The 25,868-nt window shown below is 57.5% G+C and overlaps 1 protein-coding gene across 1 annotated transcript; it reads left to right on the forward strand.

Annotated features, from left to right (window-relative positions):
- Positions 1-3,584: 3,584 nt before the first annotated feature.
- RGS22 (regulator of G protein signaling 22) lies at positions 3,585-25,238 on the forward strand. Its single transcript, XM_061549649.1, has 18 exons — positions 3,585-3,629; positions 5,429-5,515; positions 6,231-6,430; positions 7,877-8,163; positions 10,120-10,237; positions 11,160-11,352; positions 11,760-11,962; positions 12,257-12,302; positions 12,488-12,630; positions 12,940-13,039; positions 14,283-14,440; positions 15,425-15,588; positions 15,975-16,149; positions 17,029-17,094; positions 20,678-21,641; positions 22,156-22,342; positions 23,031-23,194; positions 24,614-25,238. Exons 1-18 carry the CDS (start codon positions 3,585-3,587, stop codon positions 24,653-24,655), a joined length of 3,342 nt encoding a protein of 1,113 aa, XP_061405633.1. The 3' UTR covers positions 24,656-25,238.
- Positions 25,239-25,868: the final 630 nt, after the last annotated feature.

Raw genomic sequence — 25,868 nt, forward strand, 5'->3', positions numbered from 1 at the left:
GAGTGTGTGTTCTATGAGCCCAGGTGTGTGGGTCATCTATAAGACCAGGTGTGTGAGTGCTCTATAAGACCCAGGTGTGTGTGTGCTCTATGAACCCAGGTGTGTGGGTCATCTATAAGACCAGGTGTGTGTGTGCTCTATGAACCCAGGTGTGAGTGTCCTCTATAAGACCAGGTGTGTGAGTGTGTGTGTTCTATGAACCCAGGTGTGAGTGTTCTATGAGCCCAGGTGTGTGTTTGTGCTCTATGAGTGTAAACTTCTTGCGTAAGCGAGTTCCGCCGGTGCGGAGGGGGCACAGAGACGTGCCCCGCGGGACGGGGTCCGGGGCCCCGGGGGTACGGGGGGGAGGGGCTCACGGGGCGTGAAGGGCCCGGCTCAGACAGAGGTGCAGTCCGCTCAGCCCGGCGCGCCGACGACATGGGTGGTGAGTGGTGCGGTACGAGTCTTCAGCGGTCACCATCATCATCAACACCATGGACATCACCACCAGTATTATTATTATTATATCTCACATCTATCATCATCCACCATTCACATTGCGGCTACCACTGTCTTCATTAACATCACCACCGTCATCATGGTGATCGTGATCAGAGTCATTATTATCATCACTCATTGTCACCCCTTGTATTCCCCATCCTCATCATCAACACTGCAATCACCATCACCACCCCTATCATCGGCCTCCATCCTCATCAAGACTACGATCACCACCACCACCACCCCTATCATCGTCCTTCACCCTCATTGTCAACACCACAATCACCATCACGTGTGACGTCATCGTGCGGTGTCTGGCTGAGAGAGTGGGCCCCGTGTCCTTCGTGCTACCGCGACCCACGTCGACGCTTTACACGCGAGCACCACGCTCATCAGGAGGCACAGGGAACCCAACAGAGAGGCTGTTCGGAACAAAGTTGTCTCTTGGGAACGGCTGGTGCTGTTCGGAACAAAGTTGTCTCTTGGGAACGGCTGGTGCTGTTCGGAACAAAGTTGTCTCTTGGGAATGGCTGGTGCTGTTCGGAACAAAGTTGTCTCTTCCGAACGGCTGGTGCTGTTCGGAACAACGTTGTCTCTTCCGAACGGCTGGTGCTGTTCGGAACAAAGTTGTCTCTTGGGAACGGCTGGTGCTGTTCGGAACAAAGTTGTCTCTTCCGAACGGCTGGTGCTGTTCGGAACAACGTTGTCTCTTGGGAACGGCTGGTGCTGTTCGGAACAAAGTTGTCTCTTCCGAACGGCTGGTGCTGTTCGGAACAACTTTGTCTTCCGAACGGCTGGTGCTGTTCGGAATAAAGTTCTCTCTTCCGAACAGCTGGTGCTGTTCGGAACAAAGTTGTCTCTTCCGAACGGCTGGTGCTGTTCGGAACAACTTTGTCTTCCGAACGGCTGGTGCTGTTCGGAACAACGTTGTCTCTTCCGAACGGCGGGTGCTGTTCGGAACAACCGTCTCTCTTCGCAACAGTAGCGGGCGGGTGCTGTTCATGCTTGGTGCGGTGGCAGAGCGGTGGAGGTTGTGCGCATCTCTCTCTCAACAGCGCGCGCTCTGATGTTCATAACACTCACGTTCACGCCAGGCTGCGGCTGCGCGCCGTACCGCGTTGAGCGTTGTGTGTACACGCCGCGCGTGTGCGCTCTCCTCGTGTACACGCCGCGTGAACACGCAAGGTGGTGCCAATTTTACGCACGCGTTCTCTCTTTCGAAGTGTCTCTCTCCCCATGCGTCTCTCCCCCCCTAACGTCTCTCCGTCTTTAACTCCATTTCACCCTTTTCGTCTCACTTCGCTTCTCGTGGTGTGTCTATCTCCTGCCGTGTCTCTATCTCCATCCCCCTGCGTGTATGTCTATGCGTCTCCGCGTCTCTGTGTCCGCGTGTCTCCGTGCCTCTGGCTGTCTTTCTGTCACTTAGCACTGAGCATTCTTTGTCCTCCGCCCAGCGTGTGTACTCTGTGTGCGCCGAGTACACGGCACTCGGCGCCGTGTTTGTAGAGGGAACGTGCCCGGACAGGCCACATCTGCCCTCGCGCGACCAACGGCCCTCCCCCTGCGTTACGAGCGGGGGACCCGCGGACCCAGGGGTCCAACACGGGGGGCCGGGGAGCAGGGGTCCCTGCGCCTCGGGGGTTTAGTGACCCCGAGACGAGTCACTTCGATATTGCTGCGTGAGGATGCTTCCCCGAAACGTCTAGTTGCGTGTGCAAGGTCTGCGTGGTCGCTCATGGGAGAGCGGACCAAGGCTCTGGCGTCAATGCAGACCCTTAGGATCGGAGATTTCGGGTCTGGGATGTCAAATTGTGTACAACCTAGAATCTAGGACATTTCAACAGGGGGTTGGATCTAAGAACTTAAATATAGAATCCGATATCGATCTTCTGAGATCTGGGATGCGAGATTTGACGTACAGGACCTGCAATTCTTAAAGCTGGGATCTGATATCTGGAATCCATGTTCATGAATTTGGGAAACAGATAACATCGGCTGGATTCTAGCGAGGGTAGACTCTGGATCTGTGAACTGGGACCTGCCACTAAGGCCCTGGGGCTCAGCGCTGTGTCGAGCCCAAGGGATTGTCTGGGGGGGGGGGGGGGGGTAGGAGTGGGTGGGGGTGCGGCGTGGGGCGAGGGCCAGCTGACTCAGTGCACTCCACGGTTTAAGAGGCGCTAGGGTTGTTGTTATTGGCGTGAATTGGAGGTGTTAGAGGTTATTTAGAGAGTGCAGGAGACCCGCGTTTATGGTCATTGAGGCATAGTTGTGATTCCTGTGTGCGCTGCGTACGTCTGTCTCGGTCGTGTGTAAAATGTGCGCGTGTATGTATCTATGTTGATATGTGTATCTGTTTGTGTGTATTTATGTTTATATGTGTATCTGTGAGGGCAAATTAGTTAAAAACACAGCAAGTTGGCACGTGGCCTCGAAGTGCACATAGCATGGCACAAGCGCCGTGGTGACGTCATCGCCACTGAGTGGCTAATGGCGGTTGTTATAATTCCACATGTACATGAATCAATCGAGCGGCAATGTCTTTTTATCAGCTGCGTAACTCTGTGTGGAAGCTACCTGACATGTATGTATGTACGTTGAACATCTTTCGCACGTCGCTCCATACAAAGCTGCGAGTCTTCTCGGCCACAGTTATGCCCTCCATTCTCTATGTTTGCGTCACGTGGAACCCTCTAAAGGGACATCTGCGCCGGTTTGAAACATTCAGGCGATCCTGCCTACAATCCGTCCTGGCCTTACCCAGACTTTCTTGCTTGAGTTCACAGATCCTTGACGGATCTGGACATATTCTCATCGGTGAGCTTCTCCAGAATGCAAGGCTGCGGTGGCTGGGCCATATAGCCCGCATGTCCAGCCACCGCATGCCCAGCCACCGCATGCCCAGCCACCGCATGCCCAGCCACCGCATGCCCAGCCACCGCATGCCCAGCCACCGCATGCCCAGCCACCGCATGCCCCGCCACCGCATGCCCAGGCACCGCATGCCCAGCCACCGCATGCCCCGCCACCGCATGCCCAGCCACCGCATGCCCAGCCACCGCATGCCCCGCCACCGCATGCCCAGGCACCGCATGCCCAGCCACCGCATGCCCAAGCAGCTTCTGTTCGGTCGGACAGAGGAGGCCAAGCGGGTGGGCAAGGGGCTTGGGAAGAGATGGACCGATGCGGTATAGAATGCTGTGGCGCCTATTGGACTTGCCCTTGACTGGTACCAGCAGTGTCAATATCGGCCTCTGTGGAGTAGGCTCGTGAAGGATGCTGCTAGGGAGTTGGAGGCAGTCCCCTTCCAGCAACAACGGAGGGCAGAGGAGCAATGCTCGCAACAATGAGCAGAGCGACGGGTTGGCTAAAGTGCAGAGAGTTGGAACAGTGGGGAGCACAGCTGGTGCATCTGTGAGTCTTATCAGTCATTCAATCCATGTGTGTTACATGTGCGTGGCCTCAAATCGCACCTAGAATGGCACAAGCGCTATGGTGACGACACCGCCACTTATGTATGTGTATCTCTATGTATGTGTATCTATATGTATGTGTATCTATATGTATGTGTATCTATATGTATATCTATGTGTATGTGTATCTATATGTATGTGTATCTATATGTATGTGTATCTATATGTATGTGTATCTATATGTATGTGTACCTATATGTATGTGTATCTATATGTATGTGTATCTATATGTATGTGTCTATATGTATGTGTATCTATATGTATGTGCATCTATATGTATGTGTATCTATATGTATGTGTATCTATATGTATGTGTATCTATATGTATGTGTATATGTACGTAAAAATGTGTCTCTGTGTGTATCTCTGTGTGTGTATCTGTTGTGGGGAGCAGTGGCGCTGTGGTTAGCACAGTGCGCTTCACACCCGGTGACCCAAGTTCGATTCCCGCTCACAACCAATAACAGGGGTGAACAATTGAACCGGTCCTGGCCCTCCCCTGGGTCGATTCTGCGATGTTTAAAAATCAGCATCATTGGGGAGACAAAGGCCACGGGGCGTGGTGCTGGCCACCCACCACGCGCCATCATGTGCCGTGCGGGCCTTCATAGTTCATAGGCGCTACTCGCTTAAAGCACTTGCCCCAACAGTCTGCTAAGACGATACGGGGGGGGGGGGTGTTTGCCTCTGCGTGTGTATCCGTGTGCGTGGTAACGTGCAGCGTCGAGGAGGAAGGGTGCTGGCGCGCACGTGCTCAGCACGCAGCCGCGTCCTTGGCAGCGCAGGGCGCGGTCAATATTGACTCTGGCCTCAGGAATTCAGCACCGAGGAGAGGGGGGGGCACGGGTGGGGGGGGGGATGAAGAGGGGGGGGTCTCGAGAGGTAAGGGGGGGGGGGCACGGGCTGTGTCTGCAGAAGCTCCCAAAAATCTGAGCCCCCCCCCCCCAATTGAACGAAGGCCGATTGACGGGTGGCTGAATTGTTGCGACATGGGGCGTTCCGCTTGAGCCTACACCGCGGCGTGTGTGTGTGTAGGTACACGGCGTGTGTGTGTGTACACGGCGTGTGTGTGTGTGTAGGTACACGGCGTGTGTGTGTGTACACGGCGTGTGTGTGTGTGTACACGGCGTGTGTGTGTGTGTGTGTAGGTACACGGCGTGTGTGTGTGTACACGGCGTGTGTGTGTGTGTACACGGCGTGTGTGTGTGTACACGGCGTGTGTGTGTGTGTACACGGCGTGTGTGTGTGTACACGGCGTGTGTGTGTGTGTGTAGGTACACGGCGTGTGTGTGTGTACACTAGTGTGTGTGTGTACACTAGTGTGTGTGTGTGTACACGGCGTGTGTGTGTACACGGCGTGTGTGTGTACACGGCGTGTGTGTACACGGCGTGTGTGTGTGTGTGTACGTCACCGTGTCTTCTCCCCCCGTGTCCCCATGTTTGCGTGTCTCATTTGCCCGCGGCCCCGTGTCCCAGAGGCTGACGCAGGGACCGAGGCCCTGGAGGAGCTCTTGACCTTTGACGACCTCTTCCTCGACTACTTCAACCACTACCTGGCCCTGCCCGTGAGTATTCTCGCCACCCCCGGGGGGGGGAGGGGGGTTCAACCTCAACCGTGCCGCCGCAGCTCTTTGGGCCCAGGGCTCCACCGCCTGTAGGGTCGTGTGAGGCCCGCGAAATCATTTGGTCTCTGGCCCTGCCAAGGCAACCGCAGGCGGGACTAGAAATTCAATAAATCTCGGAGCAAACCTGGAAAAGCAGTTGCGAGTAGCAACATCATCAATACCAGCGAACATCACACGCCTCGCCAAAGAGAAGCAGTTCCAGCCCATCACATTAGGGGCGAGTTAATTAAATGTTTGACCAAATATAACGGGCTAATTTTTAAGTTGATAATTTTGTATGGCCCGCGAATGATGTTCTAAATATCCAAATGGCCCAAGGCAGTAAAAAGGTTCCCCACCCCTGGCTGACAGCCACGCGGAACATTATTCTACAGCTCTACGCTGCCCCTGCCCTGCGGAGTGAAGCCAACCGAGCCACTCCGAGTCGTCACGACTGGTGGCCCAAGTCCGACAATTTCCTGGGTAAAAGCGCCGGCTCGCCGCTGTGCCATATGTCAGCTTTGTCTTCCCATTGCGGCCCACGGGCCCTGGCTCAGTAGCACCGGCAGCACCCTGGATAGCGATCCCACCGTCCTGGCCCCCGTCACTGGAATGTGGAATGTCCTGCCCATGAGGATCTGTGCGGTGACGCGCTTGCCCGCCCTCACGTCCGCAGGCCTTCCCGCTGCGACTCAGGTATGACCGTCTCACGGGCTCCCTGGAGGAGGCGGGGGAGGAGGAGGATGGGGAGGAGGAGCAGGAGGGGGCAGCGGATGAAGGGGGCCCGGCCCCGACCCCCCCGTACGGCGCCACCGAGGCACAGAGGGGCCGCATTCTCGCCTGGCTCCAGTCCCAGCGGCTCCCGCTCTTCCTGCGGTCAGCGGCCGCACCGCGGGGTCACGGGGTCACGGGGTCGCAGCGTCGCTCTGTACGCGGCAGCGGGATCTGCACGCTCCGCGTCGCTCGCTTGAATGCCCCCGGCATGCCCCCCCCTCCCCTCCTCCTCTCCAACGCTTCAGCGCCCAGCTGAGGGTTCTCTTCTTGAGCGTCGGGGACCTCCTGGCGACAGCTGTCCCCGTCGTCAGCTTTACTGAGCGACCATCATGCTCAACAGGTGCTATAGGCTGCCGCGTGGCCACGTCGTCAAGAGAGGGCGGCACAGCAAACGGCATCGTCCGTGCCATACTCCGCAAGGTGGGGAGGTATGGTCAAATAACCTCCACGAACCACACAGGCATGGGTGGGCAGGCCGTCATCCAGCAGTGGATTGACGTCGCGGCCGTGCACGTCGATCGCTGACAGGCCGTAGCGCGCGGAGCGTCCACGCGGTGTCCAGCGTAGCTCCTCGTCTCCCTCCATCCTCGCGCCTCGCGCCGCCACTCGGCAATCTCAACGGCGCGTGCGGCACCGGCGGTGGTGGCTGGGCACGTGACCTGCAGTCCAGCACTCTGGAGGCAGCGAGGGTTGGTGGATGACATACATGACGATGTCTGGTGCGACGCCCGGACTTGCCGGCAGGGTGCAGTACAGCCAAGTGTGGACTGATAGCAGCTGTCCCTTCGGTATGATGGGATAGAGTGTTTCCCCCTCGCGTGCGTGGGCTTTCCCCATGCATAGATATTCACGAATTGACTGAAAACACCTTACTATATAGAAAACTGCAGAGCAATTGTTGGCACCGGCTTACCACCTGGCAGCCTTCCGGTTTGGTCTGTGGTGCCTCAGCGATTGTGAGATGCAATTTGCACGAACGGTGACACTAAAATGAATAATTACTTTATTTTGCCTGGCGCATCACCGTCGTTGTTTATCCTCTGCCCCGCACGGCTCCGAAGCGTTGGAGATGTGTGAATGAGGTGTCAGGAATGTGTGAATGAGGTGTGAGGAGGTGTGTGAATGAGGCACCCATCGCTTCGCGCGGCGTGGCAGCTCCGCGAGTGGTCCCTAACACCCTTCGCTTGCCCTCGAGAAGTCCCCCTGAGTCTCAAGACTCGTCAACAGGAGGGTGCCGCTACATGGCGCCTGTTTGGAACATGGATTCCACCGTGAATGAGAGGTCGCCAAATGACAGCCCCCCCTCCCACTCTCACTCCAGAGGCCCCCTCTGCACCCCCCCCCCCGAGGCCTTGGCCAAAATGCCCCCCCTTTCCCTGTGGTTCGAATGATCCCCAAACGCCCCCCTTGTGTGAGGCGCCTCCCCCCCCTCCCCCTCCTCCCCACTCACAACTCGGATTCTAGATTTAGGTTCTTAGATCCAACCCCCTGTTGAAATGCCCCCCCCTCCTCCACCCCCCCCCCACTCCCCCCCCCCCCCCCCCCCAGGTCACGGCTGTGGCTCGAGTTCCGCCTGGGGACGCTGCTGTTGAGGCGCGTGGATGAGCGTCGCGAGGGGGGGCGCGGGGGGGTGCGCGGCTTCAGCCGCCAGTCGGAGGCGGCCTCTAGCCTGGGCTCCCGCCCCCCCTCGCTGGGCCCGGGGCCCCGCGCCTCCTCCTCGTCGCCCTCACGCCCCTCGTCCCCCCCGGCGTCGTCCCCGTCGGGGCGCGGAGGGAGGGGGACGGGGAGGGGGCCGCGGCTCCCCAGCCGAGCGCGCAGCCTTCCCGACAACTTTGGTATTAGGGGCGGGGGGGAGAAGGGGCGGGGGGGGAGAAGGGGCGGGGGGGAGAGGGGCGGGGGGGGAGAAGGGGCGGGGGGGGAGAAGGGGCGGGGGGGAGAAAGGGCGGGGGGGAGAAGGGGCGGGGGGGAGAAGGGGCGGGGGGGAGAAGGGGCGGGGGGGAGAAGGGGCGGGGGGGAGAAGGGGCGGGGGGGAGAAGGGGCGGGGGGGAGAAGGGGCGGGGGGGAGAAGGGGCGGGGGGGAGAAGGGGCGGGGGGGAGAAGGGGCGGGGGGGAGAAGGGGCGGGGGGGAGAAGGGGCGGGGGGGAGAAGGGGCGGGGGGGGAGAAGGGGCGGGGGGGAGAAGGGGCGGGGGGAGAAGGGCGGGGGAGAAGGGGCGGGGGGGAGAAGGGGCGGGGGGGAGAAGGGGCGGGGGGAGAAGGGGCGGGGGGGAGAAGGGGCGGGGGGGAGAAGGGGCGGGGGGGAGAAGGGGCGGGGGGGAGAAGGGGCGGGGGGGAGAAGGGGCGGGGGGGAGAAGGGGCGGGGGGGAGAAGGGGCGGGGGGGAGAAGGGGCGGGGGGGAGAAGGGGCGGGGGGGAGAAGGGGCGGGGGGAGAAGGGGGGGGGGAAGAAGGGGCGGGGGGAGAAGGGGCGGGGGGAGAAGGGGCGGGGGGGAGAAGGGGCGGGGGGGAGAAGGGGCGGGGGGGAGAAGGGGCGGGGGGGAGAAGGGGCGGGGGGGAGAAGGGGCGGGGGGGAGAAGGGGCGGGGGGGAGAAGGGGCGGGGGGGGAGAAGGGGCGGGGGGAGAAGGGGCGGGGGAGAAGGGGGGGGGGAGAAGGGGGGGGGGAGAAGGGGCGGGGGGGAGAAGGGGCGGGGGGGAGAAGGGGGGGGGGAGAAGGGGGGGGGGGAGAAGGGGGGGGGGAGAAGGGGCGGGGGGAGAAGGGGCGGGGGGGAGAAGGGCGGGGGGGGAGAAGGGGGGGGGGGAGAAGGGGGGGGGAGAAGGGGCGGGGGGAGAAGGGGGGGGGGAGAAGGGGGGGGGGGAGAAGGGGCGGGGGGGATAAGGGGGGGGGGAGAAGGGGGGGGGGGAGAAGGGGGGGGGGAGAAGGGGCGGGGGGGGAGAAGGGGGGGGGGGGGGGGAGAAGGGGCGGGGGGGAGAAGGGGCGGGGGGGGAGAAGGGGCGGGGGGGGAGAAGGGGCGGGGGGGGAGAAGGGGCGGGGGGGGAGAAGGGGCGGGGGGGGAGAAGGGGCGGGGGGGGAGAAGGGGCGGGGGGGGAGAAGGGGCGGGGGGGGAGAAGGGGCGGGGGGGGAGAAGGGGGGGGGGAGAAGGGGGGGGGGGAGAAGGGGCGGGGGGGGGAGAAGGGGCGGGGGGGAGAAGGGGGGGTGAGCGAGGTGCGGTGAGGTGGTGTGGTGAGTGGTGGTGAGGTGATGGTGAGTGGTGGCGAGTGGATGGTGAACGATGGTGAGGTAATGGTGAGTGATGGTGAGGTGAGTGGTGGCGAGGTAATGGTGATTGATGGTCAGGTGAGGGGTGGCGAGGTGATGGTGATTGATGGTAAAGTGAGTGGTGGCGAGGTGATGGTGAGGTGAGTGGTGGCGAGGTAATGGTGAGTGATGGTGAGGTGAGTGGTGGCGAGGTGAGGTGAGTGGTGGTGAGGTGAGTGGTGGCGAGGTGAGGTGAGTGGTGGTGAGGTGATGGTGAGTGATGGTGAGGGGATGGTGAGTGATGGTGAGGTGAGTGGTGGCGAGGTGATGGTGAGTGATGGTGAGGTGAGTGGTGGCGAGGTGAGGTGAGTGGTGGTGAGGTGATGGTGAGTGATGGTGAGGTGAGTGGTGGCGAGGTAATGGTGAGTGATGGTGAGGTGAGCGATGGTGAGGTAATGGTGAGTGATGGTGAGGTGAGCGGTGGCGAGGGGATGGTGAGTGATGGTGAGGTGAGGCGCGCACAGCCCCCTCTCACCGCACTGCCCCTGTTCTCCCTGTAGGGCGCGGGGGGAGCTCGCACCTGGGCTGGGGGGACGATGGGGTCACGGCCGCTCACCTGACCGAGTGGAGGGATCAGCTGCTCGCCCCGCGGGAGGAGACTCCGGCCCCCGACTCCACGTGAGCAACATCGAGGGGGGGGGGCTCACACAGGTAACGACGAATGACACAGCGCAGTAACTCTACAGGTGAGGGTCCAGGTGAGGGTGCAGGTGATGATGCAGGTGAAGGGGCAGATGAGCGTGCAGGTAAAGATACAGGTGAGGGTGCAGGTGAAGTTGCAGGTAAAGGTGAGGTGAGGGTGCAGGTGAGGGTGCAAGTCAAGGTGCAGGTGAGGGTGCAGGTGAGGGTGCAGGTGAAAGTGCAGGTGAGGGTGCAGGTGAGGGTGCAGGTGAGGGTGAAGGTGAGGGTGCAGGTGAGAGTGCAGGTGAGGGTGAAGGTGAGGGTGAAGGTGAGAGTGCAGGTGAGGGTGCAGGTGAGGGTGCAGGTGAGGGTGCAGGTGAGAGTGAAGGTGAGGGTGCAGGTGAGGTTGAGGTGAGGGTGCAGGTGAGAGTGAAGGTGAGGGTGCAGGTGAGGGTAAGGGTGCAGGTGAGGGTGAGGTGAGGGTGCAGGTGAGAGTGAAGGTGAGGGTGCAGGTGAGGGTACAGGTGAGGGTACAGGTGAGGGTACAGGTGAGGGTACAGGTGAGGGTACAGGTGAGGGTACAGGTGAGGGTACAGGTGAGGGTACAGGTGAGGGTACAGGTGAGGGTGCAGGTGAGGGTGCAGGTGAGGGTGCAGGTGAGAGTGCAGGTGAGAATGCAGGTGAGGGTGCAGGTGAGAGTGCAGGTGAGAGTGAAGGTGAGGGTTCAGGTGAGGGTGAAGGTGAGGGTGCAGGTGAGGGTGAGGTGAGGGTGGAAGTGAAGGTACAGGTAAAGGTGAGGGTGCAGGTGAGGGTGCAGTTGAGGGTGCAGGTGAGCTTGTCTGGGAAGGTGAGCCCCACACGTGGCTCCACTCGGCAGCAGAGAGAGCCTGACGCGGGTGCTCCGTGCACTTCCACGCAGGCGCGGCTACGTCGGGGAGGGAGGGGGGCTCTGGCCCCCCACGAGAGGGGCCCCCCCGGAGGGGCCGTGTCTCACCGTGCTGCTCTTCGAAGGGGGCGGCGAGGACGAGGGGGAGGGGTGGAGGCAGGGGGAGGGGGCGGCCCCCGTGCACGACGTCACCTTGCAGGAGGTCAAGGAGCGCACCTTGGGCACGGTGAGGTCACGGGGCGATGGTGAGGTCACAAATGAATGCACTCATTCATTTGTTCGTTCAGTCACTCTTTCATTCATCCACTCGTTCGTCCATCCTTACAGCCAATTGTTAACTTGGTCATCAATTCATCTATTCATGAATTCATTCACTCAGGCATTCATTGATCAAGTTATTCAATTACCTTTTTCACTCACCCACTACATGTTTTAATTAATTAATTTACCCAATCATTAATTAATTAATCCATTTATTAAGCAGTTACGTCCCTCAGTCTTTCACCCATTCATAAATTCACCCACACATCCATTCACACCCCTAATGGCAGGAAGTGAGTGTGCTTCTCACCCACGTGACTGGGCCCTGCCACAGTAACGTGGAATGGCACACGGCGCTCCCATCCCCTGCAGAAGCGCGGCATGGATCAGTTCCAGCGCTTCCTGGAGGCCACGCCGGGGCGGCACCTCCTGCAGTTCTGGCTCCAGAGCGAGGAGCTCAACCAGTGCCTGGACGTGGAGCCCGAGGCCGACGGTGACAACGGGGGGAGTGGGGGGCTCGGGGAAGGGCCGTGGGGGGCCCGCAGAGCACGGCAGCTGCACGCCCAACTCTACAGGTGAGACTCCACACGTGACGGTGATGACGTTGATGATGATGACGATGCTTTCTAGGACTCTTCCACAGGGTGGTGGGGATGGGATGAGATCAGCTCGGGTGCGGGAGAGCTCGCCGGACCGCGGCAGCTTGCGGTGGCTTGCAGAGGCCTTTAGCCAGCAGCGGGTAGGTCGTGAATGATGATGCTGATGATCGGGGGTCGAGTGAGGATTTTCCTTGGGATGGGAGAAACAGTGGCTGACCCTTGACCCTACCCCATCTCTCCCCCCCCCCACGCCCCCCTCGTCCCACGCAGGGACCTGCAGGACTCGCACAAGTTCCACGTCGCCCCGGACGCGCAGGTACTCCACCCCGGGGAGGGGCGGGGGCCCTCGGACGGGGACCGTTGAGACCCCACCGTGGCACGGACGACGAGGGGGAGTTGCTAAATCAAGGGGGTGCGCGGTCAGGGAAGGGGTAGGGGCCAGGACCGCATCACTGACTCCCCCCCCCCCCCCCCCCCGACGTCCGCCGTGGGTCCCCGCAGGCCCAGCTGGCGGCGTGTGGAGGCCGGGGCGCCTGGCCCGGGCTGCCCCTCCTGGCGGGGGCCCAGTACGCGGCGCTGCGCCGCCTGCGTGTCTACTGGGTGCCACGCTTCCTCGTGCACCGCGAGCGGAGACGACTCCTGGGGTCAGGGCCCACGCCCCTTCCTCCTCATTCCTTCTTCCTACCCCCCCCCCCCCACGTTGCTTACAATTCCCCCTGACCCACGTGTCCCCTTGGCCCCATCTGTACCCCGATGTCCCCGTGTTCACCTCTTGCCGTGTCTCGTGACCTCATGAGCCAAGGAACACTCAGGAATTCTGATTTGCCAGTGTCTCACCGATGCAACATTTGCCCCTGCGTCTCTGTGCTCAATGTCTCTGTGTCCCCGTGTCCCTGTGTGCCCATGTTCACACGTCCCCACTGAACAAAGATGCGACCCCGGTGTCGTTCCAGGTTGAGGCCGGACACGCGACCTTGTGGCCCCGGTGACCTCTGGCCTCAAGTCCCCCACATCCCCCTGCCTGACCCCGACCCCGCCCCACGAATCCCCCATGTAAGCGGTCCCCCGGGGTCCCCCCTGGACTCCCACCCCCCTCCACTTTGGGTCCAGGGGTCAGAGTACATGAGTGCGCCAATCACGCACGTGCGTGACTTCACGTGTCTGTGCACGAGTGAGTCAACGTGTGTATGTGGTGTAGCGGTTAGCGCTGCACTACGAACCTGGCGACCCGAGTTCGATTCCCGCTCACGATTAGCTGAACTGGTCCTGGGTCTTGCCTAGGTCGACTCAGCCTCAATGAGTATCTGGTGCAGTGTGTAAACATCGTCACTGGGGAGACAAAGGCGGCCGGGCGTGGTGTTGGCCACCCACCCCCTCGTGTGCTGTATCGGCCTTTATAGGTGCTCACTAACAGCACTTGCCCCAACAGTCTGTAAATGCTATACGGGGGATCTTTTTCTTTGTGTTTGCACTCGTGAGTCTGTGTTCCGGTGAGTCTGTGTACTAGTGAGTCTGAGTACGAATGAGTCTGTGTACCAGTGAGTCTGTGTACTAGTGAGTCTGTGTACTAGTGAGTCTGTAGTGAGTCTGTGTACCAGTGAGTCTGTGTACCAGTGAATCTGAGTACCAGTGAGTCTGTGTACCAGTGAGTCTATGTACTAGTGAGTCTGTAGTGAGTCTGTGTACTAATGAGTCTGTAGTGAGTCTGTGTACCAGTGAGTCTGTGTACTAGTGAGTCTGTGTACTAATGAGTCTGTGTACTAGTGAGTCTGTAGTGAGTCTGTGTACTAATGAATCTGTGTACTAGTGAGTCTGTGTACTAGTGAGTCTGTGTACCAGTGAGTCTGTGTACTAGTGAGTCTGTGTACTAGTGAGTCTGTGTACCAGTGAGTCTGTGTACTAATGAGTCTGTGTACTAATAAGTCTGTGTACCAGTGAGTCTGTAGTGAGTCTGTGTACTAGTGAGTCTGTGTACTAGTGAGTCTGTGTACTAATGAGTCTGTGTACCAGTGAGTCTGTGTACTAGTGAGTCTGTGTACTAATGAGTCTGTGTACTAATGAGTCTGTGTACCAGTGAGTCTGTGTACTAGTGAGTCTGTGTACCAGTGAGTCTGTGTACTAATGAGTCTGTGTACTAATGAGTCTGTGTACCAGTGAGTCTGTAGTGAGTCTGTGTACTAGTGAGTCTGTGTACTAGTGAGTCTGTGTACCAGTGAGTCTGTGTACCAGTGAGTCTGAGTACTAGTGAGTCTGTGTATTAGTGAGTCTGTGTACTAATGAGTCGCCCCGCGTGCAGGGCAGCTCTCCGGGCGCCATGGACGGCCGCGTTGGCTCCGCTCGCTTCGTCTCCGCCTCCCCCTCCGCGCCAGCCCCCCCCCACCTCGCCGAGCCTTTCCTGCTCGTGCTGCGCATGGACCCCGAGGCGGGGGGTCCCTTCCTGTACTACCTGGCCGAGTGAGGGAGGGAGCACGGGGGGATCGGGCTCACCTGTGCCACAGCCCACGGACACAGCTGCGTGGCTCCTGCCATCCTAATGGGCCACTCGTTTCAGCCGGGCACTGGCGGCTACGATGCACGTGGCCTGTAATTTAGCGCTAAAGGTGGCGAGGGTTGGTGGATCACCGCGCGAATGTTGCAAAACTCCTTTCCCGTGGGCATCGAGGAGGAGCCATATCCTCGCTCTGTCGTTGAAATGCTGTTCAGCAAAAAATGTGGACTTAGCTTCTTCTCTCTGTATGGGATAGAGTGTTTCCCCCTTGCATGCGTGGGTTTTGTCCGGTTGCTCCGGCCGATAAAACACCTTAATGTATAGAGGACTGCAGAGCTTGGTAATAAAAATTGGCACCAATTTGTTGGCAAAGCAGTCACCACGTGACTCGTCTGTGGTTCCTCTGAGCGCCTCTGAGTCGTCCTCTCTCTTTGAGAGATGAGCTGATTACTATTAATCAGCACGTCCACCTGTACCTACATCTGCAGCCAGTGGGGTAGCTATCGAGTGTGCAGGCAGCGCAACTGCACCCCAGGGATCATGGGCTGGAGTGGCCCAGACACTGCGACTAGCACCGAGCACTCCAAATTAAGTTGACTTCTCGCAATGGCTGCGCCTGTTGGTCACGTGCTATATTCCAGTCCACCGGTGACCCGGAACATATTCAGTGGGAGTTTAACCCCTCCCTCCACTTACACCTTCATCCACGATTCCACCTCCAGCTGACATGCTAGTGGACAGGTTAACTCAAAATATGTATTTATACTGGAGGAATCCGATGAGCTATAAAGCTCTTTTTCACAGATGTCCAGGAGTTTCACAGATGTCCAGTAGACCTCATTCGTGGACAGGTCACAGACAGACACACTGGTGGAGAGGAAGGATTGTGCACAGGTAGACTCACCTGCACGCCGTCCTGTCCGCTGTGGCGTGTTGGCGTGGGTGCCCAGGTGGGAGGACCGATCCATGCTGCACCGGCTCCTGCTGTGGCTGGAGGTGGCGCGGCTCGCCGAGGGGGCGGCCCCTGGGCCCTGGGAGCGGCCCAGGGTCAGCGCCCTGGCGGCCTGGGACATCTACAACACCTACCTGGCTCCCAACGCGCCCTGCAGCACAGGTGCGCCCCGCGCCACGTGCCTATTAACTCGACCGGGTTACGTGCGTTTCCACGTCTCCCCATGTTTCCACGTCTCTGTTTCCTCACGTCCCAATGTGTGCCCCTATCTCTATGCCCCAATGTCGCCACGTCTCCATGTCTCTCTGTCTCCCTATCCCCATGTCCCCGTAATCTCATGTCTCTCCATCTCGCTGTTCCCATGTTACCGTGTCCCCGTGTCACCACACCCCTGCTCCATGCAGAGGGAGTTACCCGGCTGGGGCACGAGAAAACCCAGGAAATGGGACGTCTCTAATCTTAATAGGAGCCCGCTAACGCAACTTGCGCTCGCGTCAAGACTCTTAAGAGTGCATGCGGCATGGACCTCCCGTGTCTCTGCGGCCTAGGCTGTGAGCCGTGGGACCAGGCATTGGTATCTGCACTGCGGGGGGCCTTGCAGGCCGGGCGGGGCGACGAGACCGTGGACCTGGGCATGTTTGAGGGGGCCCTGAACGAGGCCACGCGCAGCCTGAGCCAGGCCTGGGTCGAGTTCTACCGTCTGGACATCCACACGTTCCTCCAGTGAGTGCCACGTGACGCGGCGCCTCCATGTGCACGGAGAGATGGTGCTCAGCCTCGAGCGGACATCAACGCTCACTCGAGACTTAACCCTCTACCAAACCGTAGCAATGACCCGAACCCTCACCCTAGACATGAACCCTAGAATTGACCATAAAAACTACTGTCTTTGACAATGAACTTAACTCTAGACCAGACCCTAGCCCTCGATATGACTCTATCTCTGACTACATTTGACCCGAAATCTCAACTACCCTAGACCTAATAATAGACCTTGACCACAACCCGATCCATGAACATAACTCTAACCCCATCCTTGACCCTGACCCAAACACTAACCCTGATCCTAGACCTCATCCTAACTCGAACCATAAGCCGAGCTATGACCTTGGTCCAAACCCCACCTCTTGCTGATCTTCACAGTGGCTGCTTGAGCCACATTGCAGGTGGTGATGGCGCCACACACACAGCCACGCGATGGAGGATGTGATGGCAGTTGTGTGAATGTGTGTGTGGATGTGCTTGCCACAAATAAACCACAATATCTTACTGATCTCGTCAGGAGCATAAACCATCACGTGAACTCCGGTCATCCTCGCAGTGGCGGCTTTTGGCTAGCCATCAAAGACGGTCACTGCATCATGCGCTTTCAGATGCTCTTCTGCGGCCGTCTGGAATGCTCTTCCTTCTGATATTAGGATGCGACTGGAGCTATGCACTTATAAATCTAAATTGAAAACTAATTTATTTATAAATGCTTTTTGTGTTTAGTTTGCTGTCCATCCCCCGCACCTCCGAGTAGCACGGTTGACTATGTACGGTGCATAAGAAGTTCAACATAGGTACAACATACATATACATACATGTGGATGTGCGGTGCAGGTTTTGCGCGGACCTGGGGGACTCCTACGAGGTTCTCTCCGACTCGGAACCCGGCCGCTCCAACAGGTGAGGTCACGGTGCGAGGTGAGGTCACGGTGAAGGTGACGGTGTGTGTTGATGTTTTCAATTAATACCATGAACTAGCCTTTTGCCCATCCTAGGACGGAAGCTGTAATATTTACGATTTTTTTAGCAGAGTTTCATTGCATCTTGTGTAAATTTAATGGCAGTGAATATTGCACGAAAGAATGTTATCAAACACTTAACTGCATTTCACTGTAGCACTGTATTAATGGGAGTGAATCTTGCACAAAACGATGTCATCAAACACTTCACTGGATTTCACTGTAGTATTGTATTAATAGCAGTAATGCTTGCACAAACTATGTCATAAAACACCTCACTTCATGTCACTGTAGCACTGTATTTAACTGACCTTCAGTTAGCCTTTTGCCTGTCCTAGGACAGAAGCTGTAATATTAAAGATGTACATTCACGTTTTCTTGTGTGTTTGTAATTTTTTTTAGGAATTGTTGCACGTAAATACATTTTTCTTAACTTAAAAAATGAAACCGTCGGTATACGATATTTTGTGTGAATCTCTTGTACAGTGATTCTTGCACAAAACTACGTCATAAAACACCTCACTTCTGCATTTAAAACTCACCTTCAATTAGTTCCAAATCACTGCTCTGATACGTTATTTTATTTTGCTTTCGCTCGCTGGGGTTGTAATCAATTTGAATTCGATACAATGTCTGGAAAATCACAGAGAAATGTATATATTTGATCATAATTTAGAAGCAAAAATTAGACTTACCTTTTGTTTCAAGTGCTGAAGAAATAAATAAAGACACCAAATACACTTTGTTGCTGAGGAGAATTATTTATTTGATTAACTTTAAGTAAAGAAACGTCTCATTTAAAGCGAATTGGTGTAAAAAATTTGTATTGCTTATGATAGTAGTGACGGGGGGGGGGGGCTCTTTTGCAGTGACGTCACGTACGGATGTAGCACTGTGCTGCGTAGATGTATTTTTGACCGTCACTTTCTGTAAAGCGACTTCTTCCGCGTGAGTGTAAAAATACAGCCGCTCATGATTATTTTATTATTAATGACGGGTGGGGGGGGTGCGGCATGTGGAGTGACGTCACGTGCGTTACACACATTTCTGGGCTATTATAGTAGTAATGCTCATTTAGCTTTCTGCTCACCGTGCTCCAGTCGAAATGTAATCATGCGCACGCACGGATGGTGGAGGGCATCTACACGTGCGGCTGCTTGCGACGCTGTCCAAACAGCGCTCCGAGCGGCCGTTGGGACAAAAATCGTTTGCAAACGGTCGTTTCTACCGTGATTTGTATCTCCAAAGGTTTGGACACTAAGCCCTCCGAAAGTTTTGTCCGGCTTTCTCTCGCGCGAGTCCCTAATCGCGACAAACTATGGACCATAAACTAAACCACTGGAGTCTGCCCTCCGTCAATGCAGGAGGAACAGCAGAACTACACAAACTCTCTCTCCCTGCTGAAGCCCTCTCATCGTGGCCAACAGACCTCCACAGTGACTTCTAATTCCCGCACATGTCGTTGCTGCCATCATGTGCAAGGATAAAATAGCAGCGTGACCTCAGCAGAGAAATTCGTTTGTATCGGCTCATCCTCATGATAGTTCTTCTTGGTTCTTTCGGTAAAGTCACGTAGAAGGGAAGTAATAAAATAATAAAAATAAAACATAATAAAACAATTCTCACGACGTTTCGGCCACAACGCAAGCAGCCGTCCTCAGGTGAAAACCAGGTCCGTCGAGGCGACAGAGTCTGAATGAAACAGCACACGGGCTTAGAGCATATTTATAAGCTGGGCGCATTGACAAAGGAATTTGCATATCAACAGGAATTTAGCATATTTATGGGAAATGCAGGAATGTAATTAGTACTGCATATGCATGTGCATTATGCAGGATTAACAGCATCAAAGGGAGCTGCAGTTACTGCTGCTGCAGCAGTTGCTGCTGCTGCTGCAGTTTCTGCTGCTGCTGCAGTTGCTGCTGCTGCTGCACTTGCTGCTGCTGCTGCACTTGCTGCTGCTGCTGCACTTGCTGCTGCTGCTGCACTTGCTGCTGCTGCTGCACTTGCTGCCTTATCCATTTTAATATAACACTATATATTATTATATTGGCTCCAACCATCAAGAAGGATCCTGTTGAGGAGCCTTTCAAGACCATCACCTTACCCTACATTGCTGGGGTCACAAAAAAGATCTCCAAAATCCTGATTAAACACAAGATCCAGGTCCGATTCAACACAGTACATAAAATCCGTGATCTGGTCCCGTCTGTAAAAGATGTGGTTCCAGACATACAGTACCCTGGCGTCTACAAACTAAGTTGCCTCTGTGGTAGCAGTTACATTGGAGAAACCAAACGACATGTCTCGGACCGCATCCGTGAACATAAGGCAGACCTGAAACACGGTAGGACAAACACCTCAGCCGTGGCAGATCACTGTTACAATTCAGTGGGCTCACATGACATTGACTTCTCCAAGACAGAGGTTCTCTGCAAGCCATCTGGCTATCATGAGAGATTCGTTCATGAGACGATCCACATATACAAACACAGAGACAATTTCAACCGAGAAGATGGATTCTGGCTTAGCAATCATTGGAAGGACGTAATAAACCATTTCGGATCTTAACTGATTGTGTTCACGTTAACGGTGACTTTCAGACCGCGTTCCACTCACTGGCATGGTGCAGTGTGCAGAGTAATGTATGGTGTCGTAATTGTACAGTAAACATATAGCAGTATGATACACATTAGGGTGGGTAGAATAATATATAGTGTTATATTAAAATGGATAAGGCAGCAAGTGCAGCAGCAGCAGCAAGTGCAGCAGCAGCAGCAAGTGCAGCAGCAGCAGCAAGTGCAGCAGCAGCAGCAACTGCAGCAGCAGCAGAAACTGCAGCAGCAGCAGCAACTGCTGCAGCAGCAGTAACTTCAGCTCCCTTTGATGCTGTTAATCCTGCATAATGCACATGCATATGCAGTACTAATTACATTCCTGCATTTCCCATAAATATGCTAAATTCCTGTTGATATGCAAATTCCTTTGTCAATGCGCCCAGCTTATAAATATGCTCTAAGCCCGTGTGCTGTTTCATTCAGACTCTGTCGCCTCGACGGACCTGGTTTTCACCTGAGGACGGCTGCTTGCGTTGTGGCCGAAACGTCGTGAGAATTGTTTTATTATGTTTTATTTTTATTATTTTATTACTTCCCTTCTACGTGACTTTACCGAAAGAACCAAGAAGATGAATCCCTGCAGTCACGAAAGCTTTAAATCGAAACTCATGATAGTTACCATGACCGCCCTCTCCCCACCCACCGCACGTTACAGGCAGATTAAACAAATGTAGAAACGCTTTCACCCTAAGCGCAAATAAAAAGTCAATCACCCCAACGTCTCTGTATGTATGTTGAACTTCTGTCGCACCATACGTAGCCAACGGTCCTAATCGTAGGCCATCACAAGCGCGACTGAATCTCTACCATGGTCATTGCACCGATGATTGATTCACCTGTGTGCATCCACGATCCCCATTGCGCTCCCCTGCCCCCCCTCCCCCCTCCCCTCCTCCCTGTCATCAGGAGCAGCGCCAGGAGGAGTGCAGAGGGGACCTCGGGCCCCAGCCGGGTCCGCGGGCGACGCGGGCGAACCCGGCCTCGCCCGCGACCTCCGCGCGAGGCCGGCGCCGCGGAGGAGAGCGGCGTCCACTTCGATCTGAAGGCGCTGGTGGAGGCCGACGCCGTGCCGCACCTGCGGGCTGTGCTGCACAACAAGATGATGCGCGCGGCCTTCGGGAGGTTCTTGAAGGAGACGGAGCCGGCCACGCTACGGCACTGCCTGGGAATGCTGTCGGCGCTCTGGGACCACCTGGCGGCCCGGGGAGCGCGGGCGAGGCGCTGCGCCCTGACCGCCCTGACCGAGACGTACCTCTCGCCGGCCTCGCGCGCCGTCGTGCCTCTGTCCGACGAGCTGCTGGGCGCGCTGCAGGCCGAGTGCGACCGATCCGGCGCCGCTGGTCTCACGGACGCCACGGCGTCCCGGGCCGCCGATGCCCTCGGCGGGATCCTGTGGCCATCGCTGAGCTCCTTCTGGGCCGGGATGAGCTCGGAGCTCAAGCGCCGCGGCGGCGGCGGTGGCGGCGGTGGTGGCGGGGTGGGTTTGGAGGACCCCGAGGCCTGGGATGGCCTCATCCGTGGGGCGGCCTCCATGCTGCTGGCCAGGAGGTGGAGGGCGCGGGCAGGGCCCCTGGGAGGCCGGGCAGCACGGGCCGACCCGAGCGCGGCCGACAAGGCGGCGTTCCGCACTGCGCTGGCGCAAGCCGCAGAGGGTGGCCTCACGCCGGAGCTGCTCGGCTTCCTGCAGCGCCTGCAAGAGCTTGGGGCCGAGGCCGGGCGGCCCCGCGCCGAACGAGACCTCCTCTTCTACCTCGAGGTGCAGAAGTTCAAGAACGCACACCACGCCGACCCCGACCACGTCCTTCTGCGCAAGAAGATTCGCATCATCCTCGACTGCTTCATCAAATCTCGCCTCGAGCCCACGCTTCAGGTGGGGGGGCATGGGGGATCGGGGGGTGGGAGAAGCAGGAGTATCAGGATGTCGTGAGGGCAACTCAAGATCTCTCATCCTTGGGTGATCCCACAACCCCATGAGCCAATCTGGGCGATTTCGCAGAGTAAGAAAGCTCTAGACTGTGTAGTGTCACGTTGACGGTGCAAAGAGGTGGGTGGGTAGCGCAGATGAGGCAGGGAAGAGGCCTCCGGAGCGCGTCTGCGGGGGACGAGGTGTTGATGATTTGTCTGCATGGGTTTGAGCTGCTGCAACTGGCACCTGATGCTCCGAGTCGCACCTGGGGATCGGTGAAATGCTGACATCAGGATGGGCGAGATCCTCTTTATTGCTGCGCTCCCTGCCTTCCGAGTCATGTCAAGACTCTGCTGGCCCTCTAGTGGGGGGTCTTCAGCCGGCGGTGATGCGAACGAGCAATTGCGAGGCTGCGCCTCTAGCTGTTATCCGTCGCTCATCCGGCAACTCCACCCCTAACCCTGGCGCGTGCTCCCAGGTGGACATCTCTCCGGAGCAGGCGGAGGCCGTGAGGGCGGCTGCCCAGGCGTGCCTGGCCCGGCCCGAGCAGCTGGCCCCGCGCGTGTTCGACGAGGCCCAGAATGCAGTCTTCCACGAGCTCCTGCCCTTCTGGGCGGGGTTTGCCCGCGAGGGCCGCATCCCGCACAGCGCCAGCGGCCTGCCTGGTGCGTCGCCCGCTCGCCATGACCCCCCCCCCCGCTTGTCGCTCCAGGTCCATCGAGAGCCAATGGGCGTACTGCACGGCGACCGCCAGCCGAAGTGGCTTATCACGCGGAAATGTACAGCAGCCAAATATTCTAAACGATACATGTTTCTAAATGTGGAGTGGAAAACCGGAGTATTGTGGGTTGTCAAAGGGGCAGGGCTGGGGAGGGGGGTGGTGAAAGGGCGGTGTGTGGCTGAAGTGGTCGCTCGTCGCACCCCCCGGCGTTTGGAGATTGGAGAATGAGGAAACCTGAATTTCCCCCACGGTCATGAGGCCTGGAGCTTCTTTCGCACGGTACATAGCCAACCGCGCTAATCGGAGGTGCCAACAAAGCATATGTTGTCTCTCGTTTGTGCCGTTTCGTTTTGTACAGTTTTTTGTCCGATCCATCACGCTCGACGAAACGTCGTCTGTATGTCACGTGCCGTGTAACCTGCACAAATCGTCGTTTCCTGCCCGCGTGACGCGGCACGCCACGTCACGCGATGCTTGATGAAGTGACCGCCAGCTGTCACGTGAAAGCCGTGGCCTCCAGTCTCCACTGCGGAGCAACCGCAGGCCCCGACGCGACCCACGCCGCGCTCCATCTCCCTCACCACCGCTACCTGTGCCGCCCCCCTCCCCCCCGCCGCCTGCCCACCTCGCAGAGCCACGGTTGCAGACGGTGCTCAGACAGAGGCTGGCGATGTTCCGGGATGCCGCGGCGCCGCCCACCGAGTTCCACCTGCCCAGGGCCTCGCGCTCGGCCCCACGCAACAGCCACGTGCCCTGCACATACAGCTTCTCCATGAGCAAGGGCCTCACGCTCAAGGCAAGAGGCCCGGGAAGTCCCTCACGTGCGGCCAAAAGGGGAAATGCGCCCCGGGCGATTCTCCGATGACCAGTGCTCTACAATGGGCCAGGGTTTTGTTGTTAATAATTTACTTATTTATCCAGGAGAGCCACACTGAGGCGTGATAGTCTTTTTCAGAAGGGTTTAGCAATGGGTTTTTAATTTAGCAAATTAATAATGAGTCGTGTTTATTATTCACATCAGAGGAAACCGGAGCACCTGGAGAAAACCCACGCCTTGCGTAATCTATCCCCGTACAGATGGAAACAGATTACGATTAGTCCACTTGCTGTACCGCCTTCTCCTGGCGGGTAAGGGTATGGCACCTTCTCCACACCCACCTACGGGAAGGGAGTTTTACAAAATCTAAATGCGGTGATCCACCAACCTGCGCTGCTGCCTCCACAGTGCTGGGTCACAGGTAGCCACGTGCAGCGCAGCTACAACAGGCGGCCCCACGCGGTGTCCTGTGGCCTCGGGTATCCAGCTGCTTCTGAGGGCCCTCTGTGCTGTCTGGGGTCGTGCGACTGAACCCAGTTGCGGGATGGCGCTGCGTAACACCTCGTGACGCATAGTGACTGCTGCCCACCGGGGTCCCCTGGACTTAGCTGCTGCAGGGCAATAATAGTCATAATTTCATTTTATAGAGCGCCATTCATGCAATTGCATCCCACAACGCTGCACATCAATTAGCTAGTCCCTTACACAAATGATACAAAAACGAAACTCCACTCCTTAGCAAATCTCAAACTAAAATATGAATAAATAAATAACGATAAAAAATGCACAGAACAAGAAAATTATCATGACATAGAGAAAATAAATTAAAATAAATCAATCCGTTTGGTCTCCAAACCCCAGACCACAATCCCAACATTTCGCCAGATTTAGGAGAACCTTCAATGGAATGTTTGAGACGAAATATAGGGTCAGGTGCTTCGAGATGATGAGGCATTAAAGCAAGCACCCAAGCTTGAAAATCTTCATCTGTATGCCCAGATGTTAAAGAGTCTCTATTCAGGCTTTGCGGGTCAAGATGGCACAGGTGTTGAGCATTCACGTCCAGGCGTTGATGAGGGTCTATGCGTGGTGGCAATTGAAAAATAAACCTCCCTTTGGAGTTGGAAAGGAGTTCAGTTCGGTGTCATCGGGATGGAACACGTGGACATGACCTCTTGACCTGCGATGGGTCTCGTGTGTATGTCTGAGTCGCCCACTGTAGCTCCGTAAGTCACCCACGAGTCCACCCAACGGGGAGGCCCTCCACGTGACCCCACGCACGCCCATTGGGCCCCAGTCCTGGTCGAGGGACTCCGAGACGAGCAAGGTGAGGGGACCCCCTTCACGGGGAGGGGGGGGGGGGTCACTAACAACCTCGCGTCCCCTTGCCGCCCACAGAGACCCCGCGGGAGCGAGAAGCGGACCCCGCCGGTCAGCTGAGCCGCGGGGGACGGGGAGAGGGGGGAGGGTGGGAGGTGGGGAACCTCCTCTACTACCGTCCGCGGTGGCCCCTGTGAAGGCGACTCCATCAACGAGGGATCTCGTCAAGAGGCACGCGGCGTCAGGAGCTCACGGAGTGGACGTCGATCCTCATCCGTGACTCACGACTCCACACCGGGCCTCCTCACGCGTGGGTTCATCTGGAGGTGGCAGTCGCCCCCGTGAAGAAGGAATTCCCCCCCCCCCCCATCGGTAGAGGGGCGGTCTCTGAGGGTTCATTGACAATCAGCGAAAGGCGAATGTAAATCTAACGCCACGCGCCGCCTGCGTGGGACGCGCGCTCCACACCGGCGAGCGCGGGAGGTTTGAAGCTTCGCAAATTAAACAAGAAAGACTTCAAAGTGATGGTCAGGGTGCACTGATATAGCGCTTTGGGGACGCCACAGTGACATTTAACGCGATCGTCGAATGCGGTGTCACGGGTCGAGTGCCGTGACAGTAACGACGGTGCGATCGTCAGGTTTGCCCTGCCGCGGCGTGTCGGTCATGGGGATGCGTTTGACCATACTTCACCACGTTGGACAGTTGGTGAAGAGGGCGGGGTGGGTGAGGAAGGGGGGCTGCGGGGGTAGGACCGGTTGAGATTTCGCTCGCTACTGATGTTAGCCGCGAGCGGGATTGGCTTTATTGAGCGAGAGAACACGTGGCCATTTCGTGACAAAATAAAGGAGAGACGCGCACAACACACGGGTGCAGATTTACTCACACTGACAAAGGTTCCCAGCATTGCCTTAAGAGGGGCAAGTGCTGTTAGCGAGCACCTATGAAGGCCGGCACTGCACACGAGGGGGTGGGTCGCCAGCACCACGCCCGGCGATGTTTACACATCGCACCAGCTACTCATTTGAGGCTGAGTCCACCTAGGGGAGGCCCAGCACTGGTTCAGATAATGGTCACTGATGTTGGCCGTGAGCGGGAATTGAACTCGGGTCGCCAGGTTCGTACCGCAGTGTGCTAACCACTGCACCACCGCTCCCCATACATGCGCACTCTGTCACTCCACTGCTGGATGAGGGCCTCCCCCCACCGCACGCCATGCGGGTTGTTTGTGACCAGACCGTGCGGGTGTTCACCACGCTGGTCTGTGCGGGTTACGTGAACTCAGGGGGAGCATAGAGAGAGTGTGAGAGTGTGAGCGAGTGAGAATGTGTGG

The sequence above is a fragment of the Lethenteron reissneri genome, chromosome 11 (assembly GCF_015708825.2).
Source record: "Lethenteron reissneri isolate LAM-NWPU_2019-01 chromosome 11, ASM1570882v1, whole genome shotgun sequence".
Classification (NCBI taxonomy): Eukaryota; Metazoa; Chordata; class Hyperoartia; order Petromyzontiformes; family Petromyzontidae; genus Lethenteron; species Lethenteron reissneri.

What these genes read in the sequence shown, in the direction of transcription:
- RGS22 (XM_061549649.1), top strand. Translation starts at nt 3,585, where the DNA reads ATGCCCAAGCAGCTTCTGTTCGGTCGGACAGAGGAGGCCAAGCGG. An exon ending in CAGCCTTCCCGACAACTTTG is followed by an intron (nt 8,164 to 10,119) that starts GTATTAGGGGCG and finishes TTCTCCCTGTAG; the next exon opens with GGCGCGGGGGGAGCTCGCAC. An exon ending in GACATCCACACGTTCCTCCA is followed by an intron (nt 16,150 to 17,028) that starts GTGAGTGCCACG and finishes TGTGCGGTGCAG; the next exon opens with GTTTTGCGCGGACCTGGGGG.